This window comes from Rhinatrema bivittatum, chromosome 6, assembly GCF_901001135.1.
Source record: "Rhinatrema bivittatum chromosome 6, aRhiBiv1.1, whole genome shotgun sequence".
In the NCBI taxonomy this organism is placed as follows: domain Eukaryota; kingdom Metazoa; phylum Chordata; class Amphibia; order Gymnophiona; family Rhinatrematidae; genus Rhinatrema; species Rhinatrema bivittatum.
The window spans coordinates 89,443,463-89,465,474 of record NC_042620.1 but is presented as its reverse complement, the minus strand read 5'-3'; the positions used below and the strand labels follow the sequence as shown (position 1 = coordinate 89,465,474).

Sequence of the window (22,012 nt, the reverse complement as noted above, 5' to 3'; positions counted from 1 at the left end):
AGCACATGTTGCCAATTTGCAAACTCAAGGCACCTGGTCTCCAGAGAAGCCAAACGCCAAATAAATTTCCTGGAACTACGAGCAATCAGATATGCTCTCAGGGTTGTTTCAGGATCGCCTTTCCAACCCTTTCATCCTGATTCAGACAACCAGGTGGCCATGTGGTACATCAACAAACAAGGAGGAACGGGCTCCTACCTCCTGTTCAGGAAGCTGCACAGATATGGGCGGAGGCCTTTTTCCACTCAATGTACCTCAAGGCCACCTACTTGCCGGGAGGTGGACAATGTGTTGGCAGACAAGCTGAGTCACACCTTTCAGCCCCTCAGTAGCAGACTCAATATTCCAACGTTGGGGTTACCCTCACATAGACCTCTTTGCGTCACCTCAAAACTGCAAAGTAGAGAACTTTTGCTCGCTCACTCGCAGCCAACACTCACTACCAAGAGATGCGTTCTCCCTCTCATGGGCAACCGGTCTCCTATATGCATTCCCCTCCACTTCTACTTCTCTCAAGACTCTCGTTGAAGTTAGTCAGGACAAGGGGAGCATGATCCTGATAGCCCCTCACTGGCCACACCAAGTGTGGTTTCCGATCCTTCAGGGACCTCTCTATCGCAGGCACATTCCCTTGGGGAAGGACCCGCTTTGATCACTCAAAACCATGGGAGCCTACGCCCACCCCAATCTTCAGGCCTTGTCCCTGACTGCCTGGATGTTGAAAGGTTAATTCTTCAGCCACTCAACCTTTCGGAACCAGTTTCCCGTGCCCTGATTGCTTCACGAAAGCTTTCCACGAGAAAATCATATTATTAAAATTGGAACAGGTTTAAGTCATAGTGTTCCTCACTGTCCCTTGATCCTTTCACTTGTTCCACCATGACGTTTCGAGACTATCTCTGGCACCTTGTCAGAATCAGGTCTAAAAACTTCTTCCATAAGGATGCATGTCAGTGCAGTAGCTGCCTTCCATAAAGGTGTTGGGGGTGTTCCCATTTCGGTACAACCCCTTGTAACACATTTTCTGAAGGGCTTTGCTCCACCTCAAACCTCAACTGCGCCCTCCGGCCCCTTCTTGGGACCTCAACCTGGTTTTGGGTCGGCTCATGAAGCCACCATTCGAGCCTCTCCAATCTTGTGATTTTCGCTCTCTCACATGGAAGGTGATTTTTCTTCTGGCAATCACATCCGCTCAAAGAGTTAGTGAGTTACAGGCCTTAGTCACCTATCCGCCTTATACTAAACTTCTGCATGATAGAGTAGTACTCCGCACTCACCCTAAGTTTTTTGCCTAAGGTAGTATCAGAGTTTCATATCAATCAATCCATTATACTACCCACCTTCTTTCCCAGGCCCCATTCAAATCCAGGAGAACGGGCTCTGCATACTCTTGACTGTAAACGTGCTCTAGCATTCTATCTAGACCGTACAGCTACCCATAGAAAATCCACCCGTTTGTTTCATTCCATCCTATCAGATTGGGTGAACCTGTGGGTAAGCAGACTCTCCTCCTGGTTAGCGGACTGCATATCCTTTTGCTATCAGCAAGCAGGCATTCCACTTCAAGACGGTGTTAAAGCACACTCTGTCAGGGCCATGGCAACTTCAGTAGCACACCTACGCTCGGTGCCGCTTCCTGATATTTGTAGGGCTGCTACCTGGAGTTCTCTCCATACCTTTACAGCCCATTATTGTTTAGACAAGGCTGGAAAACAAGATTCCATCTTTGGCTAATCTGTCTTGCGCAACCTATTTGCAACTTGATGTACCAAAACCCTTCCGCCTGCCCGTTAGGGTTCAGGATACCCTCTACCAAATTTCCATCCCAGTCCTTGTACCTATTGCACATCTTGGGTACATTTGCTGCATTTCTCGGACATCCTCAGCTCTATACTCACCAATATGTGAGGACTACCATCCTGCTTGTCCTTTGAGAAAGCAGAAGTTGCTTACCTGTAACAGTTGTTCTCACAGGACAGCAGGATGTTAGTCCTCACAAAACCCGCCCGCCACCCCACAGTGTTGGGTTCGTTACGTTTTCTTATTTTATTTTTTGGCACTTACTATAGCTTTTAAACAAGACTGAAGGGGGACCCCTGCTGGTTGCTGGGTTAGTGCCATCCTGGGCATGCCCAGTAGATGCCAGTCAAAGTTCTAGAAACTTTGACAAAAGTGTTCTGTGATTGGGCTCCATCCTGTGATGTCGCCCATATGTGAGGACTAACATCCTGCTGTCCTGTGAGAATACCTGTTACAGGTAAGCAACTTCTGCTATACTGTACTGTAACTAAATGAGACAACTAAAAAATTTTACATAAAACAAAGATAAACTTGAAAGTGAAATAGCCAATAGTTTACATCTGGATCTGCGGCCATTTTTGGCTAAGTGCCAAAAAATGGGTAGCAAGCGATGTTAGCATGCTATGGGGATCCTTCCCACCCCCTGACGACACCCGGTCATGAAGGAGAGGGAAGTCCCAGGTACTAAACAAAATCAAAATGCCACACACTTGTTTAGCATGCTGCTTATTCTTGATTGCTGGGCATTTTAGAAACTGAAACTCGCGGGCCAACTGTGCTCATCGTGTGCATCACAAGAAGAGCACAGCTAGCCTATGAATTCTGAAAACAAATAGCATTGCTGGTATTTGAGTGCAAATGGCATTTTGGGAGGTACATTTTCTTGATATGTTGAGCTGAGAGGGTGAAGGGGTTTGGCAACCTCTGGCCTACACTGCTTTGCAACCTTTATTACGTACTACTAATGCTACCACAATAAAAAATAATGTAAATAAGGAGAACCTTAAGGTTAGGTTTCTTGCAGGTGGGGCTAATTTTAATTGGGCCAACATAAGAATATTTATTTATTTATTTATTTATTTGTTTATTTAAAGTTTTTTATATACCGACATTCATCAATGATATCACATCGGTTCACAGTTGTAACGCAAACAGGTGCCTGGGGGTGGCGCTTTACATCGAACAAATATTATCCAAAGATGTTCATTACAGTGGCTTTTATAAAAGTATTCACACACTTCTACATTTTCACAATGTCTAAAATACAGATGAAAATGCATTTAGTAGGAGTTTGAATTGCTGATCTACATAATATGCTCTACACTTTCATCATGAAAGAACAATTATAAAAATATGCCAAAAGTAGTAATTGCAGGAATAAAAAAACCTCAAAAAATCTGGATTGCATAAGGCTTCACACTCTTTGACATGACATAAACCCAAATTAACTCCAGTTCAAAAAGTTACCTAACAAAGCCCATAATAAATTATAGAGCCTACCTGTATCCAGTCACAGTAGATAAACTGATTCGAATACTCCTAGACAAAGAATTAAGGTATTATATGAATTGAATTGGAAGCAAAGGTCAAAATATGCCGAACAAGAAGCTGACAAAAGAACTCTGGGATAATGTTATTCAAAAGTACTGATTGGGGAAAGGTTATAAGAAAATTTCAGTGTATTTGAATATCCCTTGTTGTAAAGTCCATCATTGTAAAGTGCAAACAGTTTGGGATCATCAATACAGTGACACTACAGTGATCAGTTAAGGAAATTGTTGGGTAAGGTCACTGTGAGGCCTAAAATTACTTTAAAAGAACCACAGAGGTTTCTGGCTGAGACTGGGGAAAATGTTAACTGTTCAACAGTTTCAAGATTACTCCACAAACCTGGCCTGTATGGGAGGGTGGCAAAAAGGAGGCCACTGCTGAAGAAAAACACAATATGATACAAGTTTGAAGTTGCAAAGAATATATGGCGTACAGGTTTTTTTTTTTGGGGGGGGGGGTTGGGGGGAGGGGGTTCTCGTACAACATCATATGGACTTTTTACATCAACTGCATTGGCTCTTGGTAGCTGCAAGAGCTCGATTTAAGATCTTGACTTTTGTGTTTAAGGTGCTGTGGGATAATGGTGTCTCTTATTTTGGGGAGAGAATCCACTGGTACTGTCCGGATAAAGAGCTTAGATCATCTCAATCATCGCCGTCGGAGATTCCTTCTGAGAAAGTAGGGAGAAAGTGAAATGGCATAACGAGATGTTTTCTATGGTGATGCCTCTTCGCACTAATATTAGATTGAAAACGAATTACCTGTCCTTTAGGAAGCAGTTAAAAATGTCTGTTTCTATAAAGAGATATGGGTGGATGCTAAGATATTGCTTGGATAGAGTTTAATAGGTGGAGACAGGTATTGTAGGACTCACCAAAGTGTTTGCCCATTTTTCTCATTGTTTGATTTATTTGTATTGGACATACTGTGTATATATTTTTTTATTGTACGCTACTTAGGGCAGCCTGAATTGGTTGATTAGGCGGTTTATACATTTAAATAAATAAATACATACATACATAAATAACTAAATATGCCACATACAGTAGAACTTGCAAAGAAATATTTAGGGAGCACTACACACTTTTGGAGGTGGTTTGTAGTCCAATGAGACTAAAGTGGAACTTTTTCATCTTAATACTAAGATGTTGGGTGTGCTTTCACTGCCACCAAACTAGTCTCGCTTCATATCCTCGAAAAGCACCCTTACAAAAAAGTGTGGTGTAAAACACAGCAAATCAACCTGCTAGCACTATACTTACAGTAAAGTTTTATGGTGACAGCATTTTATTGTTGGGGTGCCTTTGCAGCACACAGATCCATAGCTAGACAATTTGGTGCCTATGGCCAAGTGAAAAAGTGCACCCTTGGCCTATTCACCAGTGTTTCTCAAGTCTGTACTGGAATACCCTCTTTCTAGTCTGGTTTTGCAGGATATCCACAGTGAACATGAATTAAATAGATTTGTATGCAGTGGTGGCAGTGTATGCAAATCTATCTCATGAATATTTATTGGGCTATCCTGAAAATTAGACTGGCTAGAGCAGCGCTTCTCAACCGGTGTGTCGCCAAACACCAGCAGGTATGTCGCGTCTCCTGGTGTCCCACTGCCCCGTTGTACTTTCCTTCTCCCTTTTTCCAGCCCCCACGGGCCAATTGGAAGCCTCCTTTCTTCCTACCCCCACTGCCCAATGGGAAGCCTCCTTCATTCTGGCTGCCCCCATACAGGCCAATTGGAAGCCTGCTCCCTTCTACCTGCCAGTGGGAGTAGGAAGGGAAGGAAGCCTTTGATTGGCTGGTGAGGCAGGCATCACATAGCGTGGGGGTGGGAGGAATGGCAATGTCGAACCCCGATGAAGCAAGGCTGCCACAGGAGTCCATCCCCATGGCGGCGAAGAGGAAAACCTGACCCCAACGAAGCAAGGCTGCCAGGGAACCCATCCCCGTGGCGGCAAAAAAAGATGGCCTGGAGTAAAGCTGCAGCAGAACTGGAGCCCATCCCTGCAGTGAAGGAAGAAGAAGTTTTTGGTGAGAGCTTGTGGGTGTAAATGAGTGCCTGTGTGAGAGCTTGTGTGTCTGTGTGTGAATGGGTGCCTGGGTGAGAGCTGGTGTGTCTGTGTGTGTGAATGGATGCATGGGTGAGAGCTGGTATGAATGGGTGCTTGGGTGAGAGCTTGTGTGTGTGGGTGTGAATGGGTGCCCTGGGTGAGAGCTGGTGTGAATGGGTGCTTGGGTGAGAGCTTGTGTGTCTGTGTGTGAATGGGTGCCTAGGTGAGAGCTGGTGTGAATGTAGGCATTTGTATCAATCTTATTGTTGTGTTTTCTCAATAGGATATGCATTAGTGGTAAATTACTGATTTTTCATAAGGAAGGCTATTGTGCCTGGTAGTAAAGGGAGTTTGTTTTGCTTTTACTGAGATGTCATCAGAACCAGAATATCTTTTTTTGTATGGCGAGTTGTACAGGAATGCCCTAGATCTGCTCTGCACTCATTGCTGGGGGTTGAGGGAATTCCTGTGGATGCAGAGTGTATATTTACATTTAGCCCTGTGATGGTCACATGTTCAGTGTGTCACGCATGTGAGAACCATCTTCAGGTGTGTCCCGGCCAAAAAAAGGTTGAGAAACACTGAGTTAGAAGATACTCTAGGACTGGCTTGAGATATACTGATGTACACTACCTTTTCTCCCGTCCGTCCTCCATCAGGCACACCTCCTCTCCCACACCTTCTCCTATATGGCACCTCCTTTCTCCCTTCTTTATTAAGCACCACTCTTCTCACTCTTCTCTTCCCATCCTTTCCCCCTATTCCTCCTCTGTGAGACCCCATTCTCTCCCACCTCCTGGAGTTTGCACCTCTTTTTCCTTCTCACCTTCCCACTGTATGTTCCAGTGCCAATAGGATTCAGTACAGCTTTGTTGCTCCCCTTCCTATACAGGGCAATGATCTTTTCTTTGAACCTTGCGGATTTCAAACAAGTTCATTGAACTGCATGGGAAAGAGCTACATGGAAATAAGAAGGAAATAACATGATTCTGTGACCAACCTTCCTCTTCTGGTTCCTTTTAGCATACAATCTTTTTGGGATCCCCATGATATATGTAGCTGCTGCTAACTCTGCCACCACCTTTTGCTCCCCACAACTGAAGATGGAACCTTAAAAGGAAAGCTGTGATTTACAGCACGTGTGAGTGAGGTAGCGGGAGTATGTGTGTGTGTGTGAATATTTGTTTGTGAGAGAGCATATGCATGGATGTACATGAGAGAAAGTATGTACATGTGGGTGAGAGAGCATGTATGTTTGTGTATGTAAGAGAGTACATATGTTAGAGCAGCAATTCTCAACCAGTGTATCACGATGCACCAGTGTGTCTTCAAGCACCGGCAGCTGTGTCATGTGCTACCCGCAGACGGCGAGGCTGAAGACCTGAAGCTTGGAGCTGCTGGCTACCTTCGGCGACCAGGCTGGCAGAGCTGAAGACCGGAGCTGCTGGCTACCACTGAAGATCAAGCTGGCGGGGCCGAACATCAGAGCCTCTGGCTGCTGCCGAAGACCAGAGTTGCTGGCCATGTCCGAGACCAGGCCAGTGGGGCTGAACATTGGAGCCATTGCCGCCTGAGACCAGGCTGGTGGGACCGAAGATCAGAGCTGCTGGCTGCTGCCGGCAGCTAGGCCAGTTGGGCAGAAGACCAGAAGAACAGAACTGCTGGCTGCCGCCAGAGACTTAGCCAGTGGGGCTGAAGACCCAAAGATTGGAGCTGCTGGCCGCCGGCGGAAACCAGGCCTGCAGGGCGAAGCCCTGAAAATCGGAGCCACTGGCCGCTGCTGCCCAAGACCAGGCCAGCGGGGTGAAAGATGAGTCTTTCAGCTGGGGACCAGTGTGTGTGTATGTATGTGTTTGAGACAGGGAAGGTGCCTTTGTGTGTGTGTGTGTGTATGTGTGTGTGTGAGAGAGAGACGGGGAGGGTGCTTCTGTATATGTCTGTGTGCGAGAGAGATGGATCATGTTTCTGGCTGGCTGTGTGAGAGAGAAGGGGCATGTGTGTGATTGAGAGAGACTAGTCAGAGAAGTGATGTGTGTATGTGTGAGAAAAACTGATCAGGGAGGTGACTGGTATGTGTGTGAGAGAGAGGCAGACACTGGTCGGGGAGATGATTAATTGTGAGAGACAGAAACTGGTCCTGAGGATGTGACTGGTGTGTGTGTGAGAGAGAGAGAAGAGACTGCCTCATAAATCTGCTACATTTTTTTTGAAGAGGTGAACAAACATGGATAAAGGTGAACTGGAAGATGTGGTATATTTGGATTTTCAGAAGGCATTTCACAGTCACTCTTGAGAGGCTTCTAAGAAAACTAAAATGTCATATGATAGGAGTTGATGTCCTTTTGTGGATTGCAAACTGGTTAAAAGATAGGAAACTGAGAGTAGGATTAAATGGTCTGTTTTCACAGTGGAAAAAGGTAAAAAGTTAAGTGCCTCAGGTTTCTGTACTTGGATTGGTGCTTTTTAATATATTTATAAATGATCTGGAAAGGGGTATGATCGAGGTGATCAAATTTGCAAATACAAAATAATTCAGAGTACTTAAATCACAAGTGAATTGTGATAAAATTCAGGAGAACCTTGTGAGACTGGAAGACTGGGTGTCCATATGGCATATGAAATTTAATGTGGACAAATGCAAGGTGATTCATATAAAGAAAAATAACCTATGTTGTAGTTGCACAGTTAGGTTCCAAATTAGAAGTTAGCACCCAAGAAAAAGATTTCGGCATCATAGTTGATATTACATTGAAATAGTCTGCTCAGTTTGCTGTGGCAGTCAAAAAAAGCAAATAGAATGTTCAGAATCATTAGGAAGAGAATGGCAAATAAAACAGAGGATGTCATAATGCTTCTGTATAGCTCCATGGTGAGACCGCACCTTGAATACTGTATGCAATTCTAGGCACCGCATCTCAAAAAAGATATAGTTGTACTGAAGAAAGTACAGTGAAGAGTGACAAAATAAAGGGCATGGATCAACTCCCCTATGAGGAAAGCTGCTTGGAGAGGAGATGGCTGAGGGGGATATGATAGAGGTCTACAAAATCATGAAAAATCTTGAATGGGTAAATGTGAATCAGTTATTTATTCTTTCGGTTAATGCAAGGACTTGGGGCACTCCATGAAGTTAGCAAGAAGCACATTAAAACAAATCAGAGAGAATTCTTTTTCGCTCAGTGCACAATTAAGCTCTGGAATTCAATGCCAGAGGATGTGGTTAAGGCAATTAGTGTAGCTGGGTATAAAAAAGGTTTGGATAAGTTCCTGGAGAAGTCCATAAACTGCTATTAATCAATGGGGAATAGCCATTGCTTGTTGCCAGCATTAATAGAATGGGATCTGTTTAATGTTTGGGTACTTGCCAGGTTCTTGTGACTTGGATAGGCCACTGTTTGAAACAAGATACTGGGCTTGATGGACCCTTGATCTGACCAGTATGGCATATCTTATGTTATATTCTTAATGAAGAGAAATGTGCAAATGTTAGACAACATAACAATCTTGTTAGGATAATGCCTGTATTAGGCCAATAAAAAATTCAGTTTCCTGGTACATGGCTACAAGAACTCTCAATTGTATAGTTAATAAGAAATTTAATTAAGAGGGCTTGAAATAGCAATGTTTTATGTACTAATGGTTTAGTAATCAACATCTGTTTCTTCTGTTTTCGACTAAAATGAATTGTAGCATTCCATTTAAACAGTTCTATTTATTATATCTCTAGGATTCATATATTAGAAGAAATGGACTGTCCATTCAGCTTTTGCAGTATGTAATTTCCCTTTGTGTGGGTGATATGTACTTGCTTGTAAGATCTGAATTGAATCTTATAAGTTATACCAGCCTGTGTATTATAATTCTCATGAACCCACCTGGTAACTATAGCTTTCTTTTCTTTTGTCCTTTTCCTGACAAATACTAGGTCACTTGTGCCACCCTCTTCCCTCTCTGCAAAAATTGATTTCATTGTTAGATTCCCCCTCAAACCAGTCATGTCTTGCTGAGAAGCTAAGTCGTCATTTCTAAATATAGAAAAATATTTAATAATACAAACTGGCAGGAGATGACTTGGAAGCTAGGTAGGAAGATACTGGTCCAATAAAAGTAACCTCTCCATGAACCCCTCTTAATTAGTAAAACTGGTATTTTAGTTATACTTGGTCAATTTTATACTCCTTTAGATATTGCAAGAGTTGGCACCATTCATTTCTATAGTGAATTAAATTCTGCCTTAACTTCATCCAGTAAATAGGTATTAGAAAGGTAAGTTGTTTAAAAACATCTTGCTTTGTCAGAAGGTTTCTGAATTTGCTTTGTTATTCACAAAACTGTCCCAGTCTTGTTTAAAAACAAGACATTTCAGCTATTTGTATTTTAAAGAATCTACTAACTGAAAAGACTATAAATATTGGAGGCAATTTTCATTAAGCTGCCTAACAAAAGATGCTCTTTGAAAACCCGATAAAGATATTCAGATGTAAATGCAGCCTCATCTTTTGCCCCTGCTATTACTGCAAGCTATAATGGATGGGGAAGGGGGGGGGGAATTCTTGTAAAACGGCACATGGAAATTTTGAAAATTCAATCCAGCGCACATAGGGGCGGATTTTAAGAGCCCTGCTCGCGTAAATCTGCCCGGATTTACGCGAGCAGGGCCTTGCGCGCCGGCGTGCTTATTTTCCATAGGCCTGCTGGCGCGCGCAGAGCCCCGGGACTCGCGTATGTCCTGGGGTTTTTCGAGGGGGGCGTGTCAGGGGCGTGTCGGGGCGGGGCCGATCGGCACGGCGTTTTGGGGGCGGGACGCAGCGTTTCGGGGGCGGGCGTGGTTTCGGCCCAGGGTGGTCCGGGGGCGTGGCCGCGCCCTCCGGAACCACCCCCAGGTCATGTCTCGGCGCACTAGCGGCCCGCTGGCGCGCAGGGATTTACTTCTCCCTCCGGGAGGCGTAAATCCCCGGACAAAGGTAGGGGGGGGTTTTAGATAGGGCCGGGGGGGGTGGGTTAGATAGAGGAAGGGAGGGGAAGGTGAGGGGAGGGCGAAAGCGAGTTCCCTCCGAGGCCGCTCCGATTTTGGAGCGGCCTTGGAGGGAACGGAGGCAGGCTGCGCGGCTTGGCGTGCGCCGGCTGCACAAAATCGGCAGCCTTGCGCGCGCCGATCCTGGATTTTAGCAGATACGCGCGGCTATGCGCGTATCTACTAAAATCCAGCGTACTTTTGTTTGCGACTGGTGCGCCAACAAAAGTACGCGAATGCGCATTTTTTGTAAATCTACCCCATAGTTTTCTCCCTCTACTTAAGCATGCACTCCCAGGAATGCTGCTTATTAATCCAGCTAAAAGGAGGCAAGTGTGAAAATAAACATGCACTTTTAGCTGCTATATGAGATGCAATTTTCACCCCTGCGATATTAGCTGGGTAATTTTAGTGCCCACCTTGGTCCTTCATAGTAGTAATTTTGATGAATGAATAACATTTTGTTCTTTGGTTTTTTTTTTTAATTCTTATATACTGTCTTTGAACATGTTGACAATTTTATGTCGAGCAGAGAAGATGTTTTCAAAAGAAAACCTAGATGTAAATCTGTTTAAGCCTTGTTTTTTTTTACCTTGTGTAGTAGCATATTATGTACTGCTGTTTTTATATATTCATTTTCATTGAATGCTTTATGACAATTTTTTATCTCCTTTGGATCTGTATCATTGTAAAATCTTGTATTAGATACAATTCTTGGATAACCATTATTGTCTTGTATTTATTAGAAACTAAAGATGAAATGTGGTCTGGTTTCAATAATGAGAATACACCACTCTTCTTTAACTGGTCAGATGGATCCACCATTGATTTTACATATTGGGACCAAAATGAACCCAATATTCCCTACAACAGTACTCCCAATTGTGTGTCATTTTCAGGAGAGGTGGGTTACTCTTTAATATTTCAATATTTCTGCTGTTTCCTCTTTTTTTTTTAAATTCTAAACTCAAACATCTATAGGGGAACTTCTGGTTTTAAATTTAGCAAACAAAACAAAACAAAACTCAGTGAAGGTTATGCCTGTCTGATGGGTCAGTGTAAAATGCCCTCGCATTACCTGTGCGTGGCTTGCCTACTGAGGTGTGTACATTCTCACAGGACAAGCAGGATGGTAGTCCTCACATATGAGTGATATCACAGGATGGAGCCCAATCACGGAACACTTTTGTCAAAGTTTCTAGAACTTTGATTGGCACCTACTGGGCATGCCCAGCATGGCACTAACCCTGTAGCCAGCAGGGGTCCCCCTTCAGTCTTCTTTTTTCCGCGCAGCATTAGCCATGCGGTTAAGAAGCTCTGCAGAGATTCCTGACAGGAATTTTCCTCACGGAATTACTGAAAACTTTCTTACCCCAGAGGGGTTCCTCCTTCAACTTTTTCAAGCCGCGTTACTCCGGTAAGTTTTTTACCCGTTTTCGGTCGATTTCCATCGAGTTTGGCCCTCGCGGCCTACTGGCCGTCGACTGTATTGTGGCTCAAATGTTTCAAGGCCACGGCGTCGGGGTTCCGTCGGTGCCCGACTGTAGCCACACCATGTCCATAATAGATCATCATAAAGTCTGTGTAATGTGTCTTGGATGTGAGCACGATGTCCTGACCTGCACCAAATGTGCCCTAATTGACACCAAAGGGTCGCAAGGCCAGAATGGAGAAGATGGAACTTCTCTTCCATGCTCAAACCCCGACACGCGTCCATTGCGTCGACGTCGTCTGAACCGGCACCTTCCACTTCACGCCAGCATCAACCACCGGCCGGTGACCGTCCAGCGTCGACAACTTCTTGGCCTTCAACTACCTCTACTCCCCCTCAGGACCAAGGGGATCGTAGAGAGAAACATTGCCATCGACATCAGAAATCTTGGACCATCGAGGGACCATTGACCTCGCCATCGTCCAAGCCGCCGTCAAAAAAACCCTGTTCACAAAAGGCACTGACCTTTTCTGCGACCAGGTCACCGAGGCAACCCTTACCCGGACAGGTATCAGGAGCTGTGACTCTGCCTTTAACGGGGGTGCCTCCAGCTATGCGTCTGCCTCCGGATGGTTCAGGAGGCCATCGACAAGGCGATGAATCGATTCCAAGTTCCTCCGGCACCGACACTGGTGCCGATCATGGAACAGACCACCGACCCGATTCCAGCAGCATTGGCACCGCTGCTGTCGAAGATGGAAGCGCTTATTGCCGCTTTTCCACCGATGGATCCTGGGTCACTGATGGCTTCGGTGCCCTCTCCGCTTACCTTGTCATCGGGAGGAGAAACACCGTTCAGCATCCCTCCATCGGGGGTCCTACCGATGCCTCAGCCATCTATGCCGATGCGTCTGGCGCCACCGATCCATCCATCGATGCCTTCGATGTCTTCGATGCCATCATCTGTGCCTCCAGTTCTTCCTTCGATTCCTTCGGAGTCTAGACCTGGCCCTTCAGGAATTCCACCGCCCCGTCCCCAATTGGTTCCTAGAGGGACAGGTGCTGATCCCTATGATACCTGGACTGATGATTCTTCACCAGACACCGATGACTTGCCTTCACCACCTTCTCCTACTGAAAGCAGGAAGCGTTCTCCTCCAGAGGACCTTTCCTTCATACATTTTGTGAAGGAGATGTCTGAATTGGTTCCTTTCCAATTTCAGACCGAACAAGATGACAAGCATCAAATGATGGAGCTGTTACAATTCCTGGATGGTCCCAAGGAAATAACCTCCATCCCTATTCACCAGGTTCTTCTGGATCTCCTCAAAAAGAACTGGGAACATCCTGGCTCTGTTACTCCAGTCAACAGGAAGGCTGACACCACTTATTTGGTACAGTCAGCCCCAGGTTTTCAAAAACCTCAGTTGGATCACCAACCTGTGGTTGTAGAATCCGCCCAAAAGAGGGCAAGGAGATCAAAACCCCACTCTTCCTTTCCCTTGCCGTCAAAGAGCAGAAATTTCTAGATGCCATTCGTCGCCATCTTTTCCAGGGCTCAGTGCTCATCTCCCGAATCACCTCTTATCAGCTCTATATGACCCAATACAACAGGGTCTTATTTAAGCAGATACAAGAATTGACAGACTCCCTGCCTCAACAATTCCAAGAACAACTTCAAACCCTAGTGAACAAGGGCTTTGAGGCAGGCAAGCATGAGATAAGATCATCTTACGATATCTTTGACACTGCTACCAGGGTATCTGCAGCTGCTATTTCGGCAAGAAGATGGGCCTGGCTCAAGTCTTCTGACCTTCGCCCTGAAGTACAGGACAGATTGTCCGACCTGCCCTGTGTAGGAGACAATCTGTTTGCGAGCAGATTCAATGGACAGTGGCGGAACTCAAGGACCATCATGAGACCTTGAGACAGCTCTCTTGTACCTTTTCAGTATTCCTCAAAACAACCTCTCCGAAAGGACTCTAAGAAGTCATTCTTCCATCCGAAGAAATCCTACCCGCCACGGTCTAGAGCTCGTTCTACGAGACCTTTCCAAAAAACCCAGTCTCATCAACTACAAAAACAAAAGCCTCAAGCAGCTCCTCAGCCAGGCCCTGCTTCCAGTTTTTGATTCCTGCATAGAGAGCAGCAGCCAGCTTCCACTGCCTCACATACCAGTGGGAGATCGATTATGCCATTTCAACAACAGGTGGCACTCAATCACCTCAGACTAGTGAGTCCTAGCGATAATCGCTCAAGGTTATCATCTGAACTTTCTCTCCATTCCACTGGACTCCCCACCTCTACCGACGTGGAGAACATCTGACCACTCTATCCTCCTGGACCAGGCTTTTTTAAGGAACAGGAGGTCTCCCTTCTCCAGTCCAAAGCAATAGAACCAGTGCACTACTCTCAGCACAGCCTAGGGTTCTATTCCCGGTACTTTCTAATCCCCCAAAAATCGGGAGGCATTCATCCAATTCTGGATCTCTGTGCCCTCAACAAGTACCTCCATCGAGAAAAGTTCAAAATGATAACCTTGGGTTCTCTTCTTCCTCTTTTGCAAAGAGGAGACTGGCTCTGCTCTCTAGACCTCCAGAACGCATACATGCATACACTCACGCATAATTCCATCTCATCGCAGATTTCTGGTAGGCCCCCAAGCACTATCAGTACCGGGTGCTTCCATTCGGCCTCGCATCTGCACCATGAGTCTTCACAAAATGCCTCGTAGTAGTTGCAGCCTTCCTCAGGACTCAAGGTGTTCACATGTACCCCTATCTAGACGATTGGTTGATCAGGGCTCCCACTCAGCAAACTGCTGTGTCGTCCCTACATCTTACCTTACACACTCTGATTTTGCTAGGATTTCTCGTCAACTACGACAAATCCTACTTAGTCCCATGTCAAACTTTATCATTCATAGGGGTAGACTTGGACACCTTGCAGGTAAAAGCTTTTCTGCCTTGTCAGTGAGCTCTCACTCTCGTCTCTCTCGCACATCAGCTGCAGTCTCAACACCGCATGACTGCACGCCACTTCCTCATCCTGCTAGGACACATGGTGTCCTCAGTTCAGGTTACCCCAATGGCCCGCTCGGCCATGAGAGTCATGCAGTGGACTCTAAGGTCACAATGGACTCAATCCATTCAGCCTCTATCGACCATTGTCCATGTCACCGACTCACTTCGTCAGTCTCTAGCCTGGTGGAAAAATCAGATCAATATCCTCCAAGGCTTGCCCTTCCAGGCTCCAGATCCTCAAATAATTCTCACCACCAATGCTTCCAACCTCAGCTGGGGAGCCCATGTGGCCGAACTGCAGACACAAGGATCTTGGTCTCCAGAGGAAGCCAAACACCAAATCAATTTCCTGGAGCTTCGAGCAATCAATATGCTCTCAGAGTATTTCAGGATCGCCTGTCCAATCAAGTCATCCTGATTCAGACGGACAACCAGGTGGCCATGTGGTACATCAACAAGCAGGGAGGGACGGGCTCCTACCTTCTGTGTCAGGAATCTGCGCAGATATGGGCGGAGGCCCTCTCCCACTCGTTGTACCTCAGGGCCACCTACTTGCTGGGAGTGGACAATGTGTTGGCAGACAAACTAAGTCACAACTTTCAGCCGCACGAGTGGTCTCTCAACCCCTCAGTGGCGGACTCGATTTTCCAACAATGGGGTTACCCTCATATAGATCTCTTTGTGTCACTTCAAAATCGCAAAGTAGAGAACTTTTGCTCTCTCACTCGCAGCCAACACTATCAGCCACGAGATGCGTTCTCCCTCTCATGGGCGACCGGTCTCCTATATGCATTCCCTCCACTTCCACTTTTCTCAAAGACTCTCGTGAAGTTACATCAGGACAAGGGAACTATGATTCTGATAGCACCTCATTGGCCATGCCAAATGTGGTTTCCAATACTTCAGGATTTCTCCATTCGCAGGCACATTCCCTTGGGAAAGGACCCACTTCTGATCACTCAAAACGACGGGTGCCTAGGTCACCCCAATCTTCAAGCCTTGTCCCTGACAGCCTGGATGTTGAAAGGTTAATTCTTCAGCCACTTAATCTTTCGGAACCGGTTTCCCGTGTCCTGATTGCTTCACGGAAGCCTTCCATGGGAAAATCCTACCTTTACAAATGGAACAGGTTTAAGTCATGGTGTTCTTCTCAATCCCTTGACCCCTTTACCTTTCTTACCACGAAGTTTCTAAACTACCTCTGGCACTTGTCAGAATCCAGTCTAAAAACTTCCTCCATCAGAATGCATGTCAGTGCGGTAGCCGCCTTGCATAAAGGTATTGGGGACATTCCTATTTCAGTACAGCCCCTAGTAACACGTTTTCTGAAGGGCTTGCTTCACCTCAAGCCTCCGCTGCGTCCTCCGGCCCCTTCTTGGAACCTCAACCTGGTTTTGGGTCAGCTCATGAAACCACCATTCGAGCCTCTCCAATCCTGTGATCTTTGCTATCTCACATGGAAAGTGATCTTCCTTTGGGCAATCACTTCGGCTCGCAGAGTTAGTCACCTATCCGCCTTACACTAAACTTCTGCAGGTCCGGGCAGTACTCCTCACCCACCCTAAGTTCTTAGCTAAGGTAGTATCGGAGTTTCATCTCAATCAATCCATTATACTACCTACATTTTTTCCCAGGCCCCATTCCAGTCCAGGAGAACAGGCTCTGCATACTCTTGACTGTAAATGGGCTCTAGCGTTCTACCTAGACAGTACAGCTGCCCACAGGAAAAGTACTCAATTGTTTGTCTCTTTCCACTCTGTCAAATTGGGGCAGCCTGTGAGTAAGCAGACTCTCTCCTCCTGGTTAGCGGACTGCATATCCTTTTGCTATCAGCAAGCGGGCATTCCAGTTCAAGACCGTGTTAAAGCACACTCTGTGAGGGCCATGGCGACTTCAGTAGCACACCTACGCTCGGTGCCACTTCCTGACATTTGCAGGGCTGCCATCTGGAGTTCTCTCCATACCTTTACAGCCCATTATTGCTTAAACAAAGCCGGAAGACAAGATTCCATCTTCGGCCAGTCTGTCTTGCGCAACCTATTTACAACTTGACCTACCAACACCCTTCTGCCTGCCCGGTAGGGTTTAGGATACCCTCCAACAAATTCCACCCCAGTCCTAGTGCCTTTGCACACCTGGGTACATATGGTGCATACTCGGACATCCTCAGCTCGGTACTCACCTATATGTGAGGACTACCATCCTGCTTGTCCTGTGAGAAAGCAAATGTTGCTTACCTGTAACAGGTGTTCTCACAGGACAGCAGGATGTTAGTCCTCACGAAACCCGCCCGCCACCCTGCGGTGTTGGGTTTGTTACGTTTCTTATTTTCTTTTTCGGCACTTCCTGTAGCTTTTAAACAAGACTGAAGGGGGACCCCTGCTGGCTGCAGGGTTAGTGCCATGTTGGACATGCCCAGTAGGTGCCAGTCAAAGTTCTAGAAACTTTGACAAAAGTGTTCCGTTATTGGGCTCCATCCTGTGATGTCATCCATATGGGAGGGCTATTGTCCTGCTGTCCTGTGAGAACACCTGTTACAGGTAAGCAAAATGTGCTTTTTTTGCCATGAAAACTATGCTTGACTTTGCTTATACGTTTGCAGAAAATTTCTGTTCATTATATTATATTTATTTATTTTTTCGTTTTATTTAGCCATGGGCTTTAATCGGAAACATTTTGCAGGAAAACAAAAAACAGCAACAATTTCCTTCTTTTTAAAGCTTTATCTTGGCTTTTGCACTTTCTTTTCTTAAAAAATGTTCTTAAAAAATTTCAAGAGTTTTTATGCAAAATTGTTCTTAACTACAGCATTTTCCCAAATATATAAACTTCCAAAGGGTAAATTCATTCTTTGTTGATCCATATATTGGCCAGTAATTTTATCTTCAGTCTGCTTTGTTTTGTAAGTAGTGTTAATACCAGGTACACTTTCAATATTTGAGTGAGGTATAGGGTTATCTTCTATGCTGTGGTCATTCGTTCATTTCCATATTTCTCAGATTTAAGAGAAGATATTTTAAAAGATGTTCCAAATTTATGTCCAACTCTGTATTATGGAATATGTGTTTCTGTTGGCTATATAGCAAAGATGAGGGATAATGTGAATGTAGGAGGTAGCCAGGGCCAGGATCCCCTATGAAGATACAGGTTCTCCCTCATATTCTCCCATATCCGCTCATTTGTTTAGGCTCCAGCCTGGCGGAGATCTTCAGGTAGCAGCAATAGAAGGAAAAATCAGTGCGAGACCTATGAGCTGGCTGCTCACAGACCCTGCAGTGGCTCTATCCCCTTATCCCAAATCCCGCCCCACATGGCTTTCCTGAAGAAAGCCATGTGGGGCGGGACTTCCACAGGGCTTGTGTGCTTCTGCCACCTCACAGACCCTGCACTAATTTTTAAGCATATTTTTACCATTAGTGCAAGAGTGCCTGCTAACGCTTAGTCTGTCGGTCCATCCTCCTGTATCTAGCGAGAAAACTAATGAACTGATTTTGACTGAATTCATTAAGATGGATCTTTACTAAAAAAAAAAAAAAAAAAAATTGGACAATTGAGATAAAGTCCATTTTTGGCTCAGTTTACTATGCTCTATATCAACTCAAAATTATGCTACTGAATACGTACATTATTCCATTTGATCCTTTTAGTGCTACTGCTGTTGTCTGAATGTTTTTGCCAGCTGACCCTAATCTTGGCACCCCTGGTTGTGCTGACTGCTAGTGTGATTACACAGGTCACATTAACCCAAAAGTTATCCATAGAGGAAGCAAGAGAGGGGAAAAAACATGATCAAGCATGACAGATAAGACAATTACTCTCTCTGTATGAAAATTAGCCACTTAATTTTATGTTTGTGAAACAGCTTTTTGAAAATGATTTCTGGTGTTCTATGAGTAAAGATACACGCAGAAGCAATTTCATGTGTACTTTGTGTTCTTGAAATAGGCATTCCTGGGTAGGAGTTGAGGTAGGAAACCATTCACATGCATATTTTCAAAAGTAATCACATAAACGTACACATACATATGTACACCTGCTCCCAAACAGGCATAAATGTGTGTGCATGGCAAGCTGAATTCTGCGTACACCTGCTAATTTCCCTAAGAGGGCTGTTTTAAATTTACCCTCTAAATCAATAAAGAATAGTTACAGAAAAATAGTATTTTGGGGTAATTTGAAGACTGGCTACATAAGTGCAAAGTCTGCAGGTACTTTTTACCAGCAAAGTTTTCATTAATTTTCAAAGTGAAAGTATGTGAGTAGTTTTCCCAAGACAACTTGCATGCATGCTTTTGAAAATATAAGTGCAAACCCCTCTCCAAACCCACCCCTAAGACAGTCTCCTTTCACTATGGTAACCTTACATGTCTACAGGCCCTATACAAACAAGTTTACCTGCATACAGGGTTCGTAATTGTCTAAAAGGTCTTTTTCATGGAAATGGCTTTTAAAATTGCCCCATTGAAGGGTAATTTTTATACCACCTCACATTTATTTTCCAAGTATGCACATGGGGGGTAATTTTCAAAAGCAGTTACATGCGTAAATGTAGCTACTATTGTAGCAATTTTCAAAAGCCATTTACTCAAGTAAAGTGCACTTATGTGAGTAAATCCTATAGACAAGTCAATGGCATATATTGTAGCAATTTTCAAAAACCCACTTACTCAAGTAAAGTGAATTTACCCCAGTAAACCTGGTTTTTACTCGAGTAAATGCTTTTTAAAATCAGGCCCATAAGTTATATCTATTTTAAAGAGAGAGTACATATTTCCCTTTCAAAATTATCTCACCAAAAGTAACCTGTGCACAAGTACATCAGCTAATTTGTGTAAATAATTTTTTTTTTAAACTTACCTGCATATTTTGAAAATGCAAAAGTATGTGGGTAAGTGCAATCCCCAGCTCCATCCCTGGGAATGTGCCTATTCAAGGCAGGTAAATTTCTATGAATATAAGCCCTGCTCATATAAGTTTACCTACATATTGGATGAGAAGTTTTGTAAAAGTAATTTCTCACAGGACAAAAAGGATGTTAGTCCTCACATATGGGTGAATCACGGAATACTTTTGTCAAAGTTTCCAGAACTTTGACTGGCCCCTACTGGGCATGCCCAGCATGGCACTAACCATGCAGCCAGCAGATGTCCCCCTTCAGTCTTCTTTTTTCTGCGCAGCAGTAGCCTCTCGGTTAAGGAGCTCTGCAGAGATTCCTGACAGGAATTTTCCTCACGGAATTACTAAAAGTTAATTTGCCCCAAAGGGGTCCCTCCTTTAACTTTTCCAAGTCGCGGTACTCCTGTAAGTTTTTACCTGTTTTTCGTCAATTACTGTCGAGTTTGGCCCTCGTGGCCTACTGGCCGTCGACCGTACCGCGGCTCAATTTTTTGCCATGGCGTCGGGGTTCCATCTGTGCCCAGACTGTAATCGCACCATGTCCATCACAGACCCCCACAAAGTCTGTATAATGTGTCTTGGGCGAGAGCACGATGTCTTGACCTGCACCAAATGTGCCCTAATGACACCAACAGGTCGCAAGGCCAGAATGGAGAAGATGGAACTTCTCTTCCGTGCTCAAACCCCGACTCCGTCCATTGCATGGACGTCGTCAGAACCGACTCTGTCAACTTCGCACCAGCATCGACCACCAGCCGGTGACCATCCGGCATCGACGACATCTCGGCCTTCGACATCTTCTACTCCCCCTCAAGACCGAGCGGATCGTAGAGACAAACCGACATCGAAAGTCTCGGACCATTGAGGGAGCGAAATCATAGCATCACCATCGTCCGAGCCGCCATCGAAGAAACCCCGTCCAGAAAAGGCACTGACCTTTTCGGCGACCGGGTCACCGAGGCAATCCTCACCCGACAGGGTATTGGGAGCCACAACTCCGCCTTTAACGGTGGTCCCTCCAGCTATGCCTCTGCCTCCTTCTTCTGTTCCGGCACCCCCTCCCCCCCCCATTGTGGGTGAAAGTAAGCACTCTGTCAAACAAAAGGAGATGGGGTTAGGTCAGGGAAGAGAAAAAAGTATACACAGTGTCATTTTCAAATCACCAGGTGGAATTTCCAGTACATACTCTGCACCTTCTCCCATGTAGAGGCAAAGTATGTGACCACAAAAGTACTTGTGTCATGTATGTATGCCACACAAATTTTCAAAGGGAAAACTCAGCCGACATTCAAGCTGCCCACAGGCTTTCAAAATTGCTTTCTCTTATTATGAACCCAGAATTTCTATGGTGTAGACAGAGAGAACAGTAAGGGGCGGATTTTAAGAGCCCTGCTCGCCTAAATCCGCCCAAAACCGGGCGGATTTAGGCGAGCAGGGCCCTGCGCGCCGGTGAGCCTATTTTATATAGGCCTACCGGCGCGCGCAGAGCCCCGGGACTCGCGTAAGTCCCGGGGTTTTCGGAGGGGGGCGTGTCGGGGGTGGGGCCGAGCGCCGCGTCGTTTTCGGGGCGTGTCGGCAGCGTTTTGGGGGCGGGCCCGGGGGCGTGGCCGCGCCCTCCGTACCCGCCCCCAGGTCGCGGCCCGGCGCGCAGGAGGCCCGCTGGTGCGCGGGGATTTACGTCTCCCTCCGGGAGGCGTAAATCCCCCGACAAAGGTAAGGGGGGGTTTAGGCAGGGCCGGGGGGGTGGGTTAGGTAGAGGAAGGGAGGGGAAGGTGAGGGGAGGGCGTTAGAGGATTCCCTCCAAGGCGCTCCGATTTCGGAGCGGCCTTGGAGGGAATGGGGGTAGGCTGCGCGGCTCGGCGCGCGCCGGCTATACGTAATCGATAGCCTTGCGCGCGCCGATCCAGGATTTTAGCGGATACGCGCGACTACGCACGTATCTACTAAAATCCTGCGTACTTTTGCTTGCGCCTGATGCGCCAGCAAAAGTACATGAACGCGCCGTGTTTGAAAATCTACCCCTAAGAAAATTCCCATTTGCCTTTCCCGCTTTGAATCCTTTGATGTGGGTGAATGAGGCTGTCTGGATGTTTTTCCTAAAATCAATCTCCACTTGTTCAGATCTGCATCAGGAGTCATTTATACAAAGCATTAAAACAGATATCTTGTGTTTACCTTTTATGTTTTGTGAGCCTACTCTCTTAAAATGTTCAAGAACATAGCATGCAACAGAGCAAGGTGCTTAAGT

General features: G+C 45.6%; 1 protein-coding gene across 1 annotated transcript in view; it reads left to right on the top strand.

Moving 5' to 3' along the window:
* Window positions 1-22,012, top strand: part of LY75 (lymphocyte antigen 75) — a 397,255-nt gene that overhangs the window by 149,757 nt on the left and 225,486 nt on the right. Inside the window, exon 8 of the mRNA XM_029605582.1 lies at window positions 11,160-11,317. Coding sequence (XP_029461442.1) covers window positions 11,160-11,317 — 158 coding nt within the window. The remainder of the gene's footprint in view (window positions 1-11,159; window positions 11,318-22,012) is intronic.